At 40.6% G+C, this 8,388-nt stretch overlaps 1 protein-coding gene across 1 annotated transcript; it reads left to right on the top strand.

Annotated features, from left to right (window-relative positions):
* The first annotated feature begins 2,867 nt into the window (after nt 1–2,867).
* znf703 (zinc finger protein 703) lies at nt 2,868–7,650 on the top strand. Its single transcript, XM_083527378.1, has 2 exons — nt 2,868–3,655; nt 5,391–7,650. The coding sequence occupies exons 1-2, from the start codon at nt 3,326–3,328 to the stop codon at nt 6,900–6,902; spliced, it is 1,842 nt and encodes a 613-aa protein (XP_083383504.1). The 5' UTR covers nt 2,868–3,325; the 3' UTR covers nt 6,903–7,650.
* Nucleotides 7,651–8,388: the final 738 nt, after the last annotated feature.

Below are 8,388 nucleotides of genomic sequence, written 5' to 3'. Positions count from 1 at the left end.
GTATTCGAGCCTCGCCTTTGTGTATCCAGAGCACACAAAAGAATGAAATAATGAAGGCGGTTCAGAACTGCTGAACAATTATAGGCCATAAATTACTCCTGAGGCCTTTGAATTACTTCAAAGGCCTTCAGACGCTGAACTGTTCCAGGCTCCTGCTCCAACGCTCACATGGCTTTTAGGTAATGGAGCCAATTTATTGCATAATGAAGTCACTGCAGTAGCGCAGCAGCCTGTGCTGGAGAAATGAACGTATTAACATTCCAACGTCAGAAACCAACAGCGTTTTTACACCAGCAGTTACTTTGTGTCAAATACTTCATCATCGTGTCATCATTAGAAATAAAAGAAATCAAAAATCTACAGGTGGTTTGGGAAAGATGATGATTTTAACTGCAATGGAACAAGAAACTGTGTATAATCAAAGAACTAACATATAAATAAAAGAATATTCGGATAAAGAAGAGCGACTGATCTGAGCGTTCTCGTTTTTTATAAATGTAGCGTAATAAAAACAAAAACAACAGGATTTAAATAAACCCCGTCCCTTTTAGAGCTGTGACTGAACTGATCCTTCTGTTTTTTATTTAAGAAAGAATTATGACTTTTTATATTATCTATATATATAAAGCTGAAATACCACTGACTCACTCACCCATCACGAAATCTCAAAAACCACTGAACGGATTGCAGTGAAATTTGGAACATACCTTCCTCTTGGGTCTTAGGTGCTCACTAAGAAAGGGTTTTGAAAAATTCGTCCTGGATCGCGGCTAACTCGCGAAAAACCCGATTTCTCACGCATTGTAAACTCTTCGAAATAACATTACGGATCCTCATGAAACTTACTACATTGTTTCTTATTAGATGTTAGATGCACGATAAAAATATTTTCAAAGTAGTTTGCCCTGTATCGCTACTACAAAGGGGGAGTACGTTATTTGTTGACGTTATTTCTTTGGAGGAAATGTAATAATTAGCTAAAGGTGCTCTAATAATTTTTATTACGGCTCCCTCGATGTGAAATAAGTCTTTAAGTGAATACGTGTTTACTGGATGAAGATTTTCTATTTGAGTTACAGTCGAACTACAACAATGAGTGTTCAACCATCACGTACTCTCTGTACGACTAATATACAAAGTCAGAGCAGTAACAGTAAGTAAAGACAATGGTTTACAGGTTGTATTGCTTTCCCAATCACCTTAGGGGCCCATCGTTATCTGAACCCGTCGAGGACTCTGACCTCCCCTACCCCGCCTCGCACTGTCTGGATAGACACAACATAGTCGGAGCTCAGTTAAGTTTATGGTCCTGACCAGTACAGACAGACGTTCTGATCTCTGATCATCCAGTCCTGCTCAGTGCTTACTGCCATATTGCTTAGCATTCTGCCTTCTGTAGCGAAGCACGGGTACTTTCAGCTAGTATATATATATAAAAAAGTCTTGGGGGGAAGTGGTGGCTCCAGCGGTTAAGGCGCTGGGTTGTCGATCGGAAGGTCTGGGGTTCAAGCCCCGGTATCGCCAAGCTGCCTCTCTTGGGCCCTTGAGCAAGGCCCTTAACCCCTTTATGCTCGGGGGTCCCTTACGGGGAAAATATCAAGGTCCGTGACGTCGGAGTGACGTGGGGCCGCCTTTCCGTGGGCTCACCACCTGCAGGAGGGACCGTGAGGGACGGTGCTGTGAGGATTGGGCAGCAGTCGAAGGCGGGGGTCTGCTTAGACTGCTGCCCCCGTGACCCGAATTACGGATAAGCAGGAGAAAATGAATGAATGAATGAATGAATGAAAAGGGGGGGGGGGATTTCAGAGGACTTTGTTTTATCTGAAAATAGCATTTTTACTATATGACAAAATAATTTTTGATATTAAAAAACATTAAATTAAATAAAGAAGGGAAACAAATGAGTCTCTCATTTACCTGACTTTCTTTCATTTTTTTTTTATTTAAGAGAAAATGTTTTTATTCACTAATTTGTCTTATTTTTTAGCTGAAAAACTGTTAGAAATGACGAGTTTTTCTTCAGACTGAATGACTGATTTTATCTTTAAAAGAAATTGTAAAGAAAAAAGTCGCTTCTGAATATTGTCTCCTCTTTTTGACACATTTGATCTTTTTGTCAAGAAAAAAAAGGAACATTTCTGTTATTATTATTATTATTATTATTATTATTATTATTATTATTATTATTATTGTTTCTAAAAACCTACATTAAAAAAACAACAACAAAAACCCAGATTTTTTTAGATCACGTGTTAAAGGATCAGACTGATAATTTGAAAAAAAGTTTATTAAGTTTTTAATAAAGTGCTCAATTTGAAATAGTTTTGATAAGAAAGTGCTTTTTAATCGCAGACTGATCCGATCTGAATCATTACTGGTTGTTTCGAGAGAACGATCAGATCTGCTGTGATACGAACGAACGCTCTTCATGTCGGTTTCATGTTTTGAATTGGAATTTGGATGAAACTCAGAAGATGTTCTGATAAGAGCACATTGGTGCTATGAGATCTGTGTATCAGCTCAGGGTTCCTGTTGGACTCCATGTGGACATGGTGTAGTGCTCAGAGGAATGCTGAAGTGTTATGACGTCATAATTCGGCTGTTTTTGTCACTGAACACCACTTCTGTGGACATTCCTGACTTTTTGTTCATATCCATTTCCACTCTTCATGGTTCCGTTCTGCGTTCCGCTCAGGTCGTGTGCAGTATTTGGGTCATGCTGTAACCCACCCACACACCTCCTCTAGCACCGGGAGAGTGGGAGGGGCGTGGGCGGTGTAACCCCGCCCCTTCTCCATGTTTTTTTACTTTACCCACAGTCTCCTCCTCCTCGGTCTGTGATTGGCCGGCGGCTTGGTGGCTTTGAAGCGCAGCTTTAGGACTCAGTGAGAGCAGCGCGAGCGCGGCACGCAGATACACGCACACGCAGAAACACGCACATACGCGCACAGTAGTTGAGGACAGCGCGAGCGCGGACGGACACGTCCCCAGGACCGGACACTTGGATTTTTTCCTCGAGGTCATTAATGCCCGTTTTCCTGCTCCGTGTAAAGGATCCGCTTTGATTTTGATTTTTTTGATTTTTTTTGTTCATTTTGGTGCTGATTGATTTCTATAATAAAATTTTATTTATATAATATTTTTTGGAGTTGACACTACTCGCGCGCGGGAGTTTCCATAGCGACGCCGTTTATATCTGTGTGATAGATTGTTGTTGTTTTTTTATTATTCGCCGATTTTGGGAAATATCCTCCTCCACCTCTTCCTCCACCTCCTCCACCCCACGGGGCTCGGGCGCCATGCGGACAACCGCGCGCCGCGCCACATGAGCGACGTGCTGCCCTTCCCGGAGTCAGGAGTCGCGCGGACACCGAGTCCCTCCGCCCCGGAGACCAGCTGCCCCTGCCCCTGTCCCTGTCCCTGCCTCTGCCCCAGCGCCTGCCTCTGCCCTTCGCTCGTCCTCGGACCGTGTGGCGATTGCCTACCCCAAGCTCGCGCTCCACGGCTCGCGCTCGCCCCGCTGCCCCTCGCGGATCCGGTGCGTCACGCAGATCGGCTCCCCGTCAGAATTCTCCAAATGCTGAGCGCGCGCGCGGCTCACATGCTCCACGCGGACTACCTGCAGCCGCTCAGTTCCGCGCCGCTCCCCATCGAGGTATTACTCATCTTCATCTTCATAATTATTATTATACATATTATTATTACTCATCTTCATCTTCATAATTATTATTATACATATTATTATTACTCATCTTCATCTTCATAATTATTATTATACATATTATTATTACTCATCTTCATCTTCATAATTATTATTATACATATTATTATTACTCATCTTCATCTTCATAATTATTATTATACATATTATTATTACTCATCTTCATCTTCATAATTATCCTAATTATTATACATACAATCATAAAAATAATAATAATAATTTAACTCCCTTTGAAGGTATTCAATCATTATTATTCTAAATAATTATAATAGTTATATTAAATAATCACAATAATCACTAAAAATATAATAATAATAATAATAATAATAATAATAATAATAATAATAATAATAATATTACAGTTGAAAAATGATTTACTTTGTACCGGGCGCCATTATTTATTCCATTTTTTTAAAATTTACATTCTTTAAATATTTTACAAGGTTTTTTTGTGTATACACACAGTAGTAATAATTATAACATAATATATAATACAACATAATTATCATTGTAATAATAATGTACTCGCTCTCTGTTCCGTAATTGACTTTAATTGTTCTAAAAATCTTTTTTTAAATATTAACTCAAAAAATACAAATATTTCTTTAAATAAATAAATAAACAAATACATAATTTAGAAAGCACAAGAGAGCTTAAAAGTAAAAAAAAATATATATTAAATGTATTTATTTATTTATTTTAAAAATATTTATTTTCACACTAATAATAATAATAATAATAATAATAAATTTAAAGAAAAATAATATGTAGAATTAAAAACAGTTTTTATGCATTTTTTTGTTACATTAACAAAACTTGTAATATACTGTATGTGTGTATATAATACTCAGTTAGAACATAAAATGACTTAATTATTTAATCATTTAATTATTTAGTGAATAATAAAACAACATTTCTACAAAAAAAACACCCCGTACGAACACAAAACGGTCCTTCTGATGTGTTTTTCTTTTATTTACATTTCTTCATCCAGTGCACTTTACAAACACACCAGCTCTGTTTTTCTTGTGTGACAGTTCGTGTAAATATTTATTCAGCTAATATCACCAGCGAACGCTTTCATTTGATCTAATAAACACAATCATACAGCTGTAATATTAGTATATGAACAGGCTGAAGTGATAGGTGGTGGGTTTTCTCGGGAACAGGTGATGTGTGAGGGTCGGGGCGTCTGGAGTAAATATCTCACTGTTCTAACAGTGTTGACCTGGTTAGAAAAAGACGACCGTAAAATCCATTGGATCTTAAACTAGAAAGCCATAAGACTGCCCACCTGTGTTCAAATGCTCAACCTGTTGGTGATTAAAGAAGTTTTTCATAAATCTTACTGCAAAAATCACCTTGGCCTGGACATACTGTGAGCTCCAGAGTAGTTCCATAAACCACATGTCATCAGGCATTTTGTGCTGCTCGTCAAATCGTCTTTTTAACGAGGCATGTAGAGCTGAATTAGCATTTCTGTGTTCTGCTTTAATGAAGACCATATGAAAAATACTCCAGCTTCCTCCTTCCCCTTAAAAGCAAACACTTAAAAACATCCAGGATTTTTCGTTGAGTTCCAGAAAATCGTTTCCAAAACCTGTTTGTTAAAATAGATGTTTGTCTTATGAATTGAACCTGACAGTGTGTCTTGATTTCTTCCTTTTAGCTGGACGCTAAGAAGAGTCCACTTGCTCTTCTGGCACAGACCTGCTCCCAGATTGGCAAGCCGGATCCTCCGTCGTCCTCCAAGCTAAACTCAATCTCTTCGGGCAACTTGGGAGACAAAGATGGCCGGCCAACTGGTTCAGGGCTCAAATCGTCAGAGCAGCAGCAACAGCAGGGGCTGGAGGACAAGTCCAGCTTTAAACCTTATTCCAAAAATGGATCTGAATGCCGGAAGGATGGAATCATGTTGAGTGGTTCAGCTGACAAACCTGGGTTCAGGACTTCTGGTGGGAATTCATCCAGCACGACGTGTCCGTCTTTTCCTTCTCACAACTTGTCTCCGAGGACCTGCTCCCCGTCCCAGCATGCCCCAGGCCAGGCGCATGTGCACCGTCAGACGCAGTCTCCATCCATGCAGAAACCCCTTAGTGTAGACTCCAAAAGTGGAAGTTCTGACTCCAGTGCGGAGAGTAGCTGTGGCAGTGATCGTGTCGGAAAAAAAGAGTTTGATAACAGCAGACTTGACAATGCCCAGATAGCTAACTCTAGCCAGGCACGTGCAAGTGTCAACTCCAGCAGTGGCAGTGCCTCTAGCAGCCCTCGACCAGAAAGCAAGAATGATTCTCAACCACCGCAGACATCCTTAGCTACTGCTAGTCATGTTGCACCGATTTCTCCATTCAAACCTGGACACTCTGTGTTCCCTTTGCCTGCTTCCACCCTGGGATACCACGGCTCCATAGTTGGTGCTTATGCTGGTTATCCATCCCAGTTTGTCTCTGGGTTAGACCATACCAAGTCTGGTTTAGTGGGTGCTGCTGGGATGTCAAAACACCCAAGCTCCAGTCCTTTAACGGGCACATCTCCTCCGTCCTTTATGCAAGGCTTGTGCCGGGACCCGTATTGCCTCACTTACCCCAACGCAGCCCATTTAGGGGGAAGCAACTGCAACACTTGCGTCCATGACCCCTCCTCGACATTGAAGTCAGGATTTCCATTGATGTATGCTTCCCCACACCTCCATGCTCTCCATCCAGGCTCTCTGTCAACGTCTGGTGCTTCCGGTTCCCTTTCCCACCCACTCTACACCTACGGATTCATGCTTCCAAGTGACTCTCTGCCTCACGCCTGCAACTGGGTCTCTGTCAGCGGACCCTGCGACAAGCGCTTTGCAACTTCAGAGGAACTCTTGGCGCATTTGCGCACTCATACTTCTTTTCCTGGCATGGATGGAAAGCTCTTGTCTGCCTACCCTTCTTCTGCTTCTTCCTCAGCTGCTTCTTGTCACCTTCACCTGCCCCCTCCCGGCAGCCCTGGGTCTCTTCCAAGCTCCTTCTCACTTCGAGGTTCACCTGGACTTGGCCTGGCTCGCTACCATCCCTATAGCAAACCCCATTTGCCCGGGGCGCCTTCCTTACCTATGCACTCTCTCCCTGCGACAGCTCCGTACTACTCTCCCTATGCCCTCTACAGTCAGAGACTAAGTTCAGCATCTGCACTCGGTTACCCTTGATGGATGCCCAGGTGAAGAAAACAAGGAAAAGGTCAAGAAGGACAAGGACCATCCTCAGAAGACGCCCTAAGCCGAAAGGGAGCTTTATATGGATGGAGTTACCTGCGTAATTTGTGAAGGCGGGAAGCACAGGAAGGCTCAAGCTTGAACGCACATGCCGGCTCTGGAGAAAGAACCACAAACCTGTGCTTGATTCCCGACAAGAGTGAAACTGAAAACTTTAATATTATTTGATGATCAAAGTTTTATTTCAATTTATTATTAAAAAAAGAAAAGTATATTTATTTTTCTCTCGAGCGCTTGGCTTTGTACTTGGGAAACATTTACTGTCGAAACACATTGGTACAGGAATAATATTTTCAGAGATCAATATCGCTCTTTCCGCAATACGTTTTTTTTTATAACAAACTCATTTATCACTTTCGGTTGTTTATTTTCTTTTGCTTTCTCGAGCAGGCGTGACTTGCCTGACAGCTGGGTTTGTTCTTGGAAATTTGCCTTTTTTTTTCTTTGTTTGTTTTTTTTTTTTGTACTTGTACAGTTCAAAAGAATAAAACACAAAGAGACAGATGTGATATATTTTCTACGGTGACTGATTCTGAACGTTGGAAAGAGTTTACTAGAGGGTTGAAGGAAATGGGGGGGGGAATAAATACAAATGATTAAAGAGTCCTATGTAGAGTCAATGGTGGCGCTATACACTTACCAGAATGTCTTATTTTCTGAAATAAATGATAACTTGATTACATTCATGCTTTCAGTTGCTTTTATCTTTTCACGCTCCGGGCAAAGTGAAGTATGTAGTACTGGATCTAATCATTTATGAATTGTGTGTGCTGGTACAAATTGTCCTTAGAAATATGCCGAGCTGGCTGTCTTAATTTTTTGCCTTGTACAAATAACTGACGATCAAACGGACACCGACTTTCTTACTAATCTTGAAATTCGCATTTATTAGTGTGAAGTAAAATCTTGTGCGTGTTTGACAGTGAAAATTCAACAAATGTTCAGTTCTTTTTAGTAGCAACATTTATCAGAGTCGCTACTTTTATTGCTAATTTTAAATAGCTACATTTATTAGAGATTCGACTTTTTTGCTAATTTTCATTAGCTACATTTATCAGAGTCGCTACTTTTATTGCTAATTTTCAGAAGCTACATTTATCAGAGTCGCTACGTTTATTTCTAATTTTATAGTAGCTACATTTATCAGAGGCCCCATTTTTTTGTGTAGCTACATTTATCAGAGACGCTACAATTTTTTTGCTAATTTTAATGTATATACTTTAACAAAAACTAAAATAAACAAACAGCAATTCATTCCTACTCAAGTGTCTGATGGTTACCACGAGACCCCCATAATTACTCCAGAACACATGACTGGTGACAGCATTGCTTCCTACTCTTTGGATTTGTCAAGTTTGTGAAGGTTATTTGTGGTAGTTTGACAATTTCTATAGCTGTTAAACTCGGCCTACCACCCTGG

The sequence above is a fragment of the Silurus aristotelis genome, assembly GCF_946808225.1.
Source record: "Silurus aristotelis genome assembly, chromosome: 23".
In the NCBI taxonomy this organism is placed as follows: domain Eukaryota; kingdom Metazoa; phylum Chordata; class Actinopteri; order Siluriformes; family Siluridae; genus Silurus; species Silurus aristotelis.
The sequence above is the reverse complement of the archived record's forward strand: the minus strand, read 5'-3'. Positions and strand labels throughout refer to the sequence as shown.

What these genes read in the sequence shown, in the direction of transcription:
- znf703 (XM_083527378.1), top strand. Translation starts at nt 3,326, where the DNA reads ATGAGCGACGTGCTGCCCTTCCCGGAGTCAGGAGTCGCGCGGACACCG. An exon ending in CCGCGCCGCTCCCCATCGAG is followed by an intron (nt 3,656 to 5,390) that starts GTATTACTCATC and finishes TCTTCCTTTTAG; the next exon opens with CTGGACGCTAAGAAGAGTCC.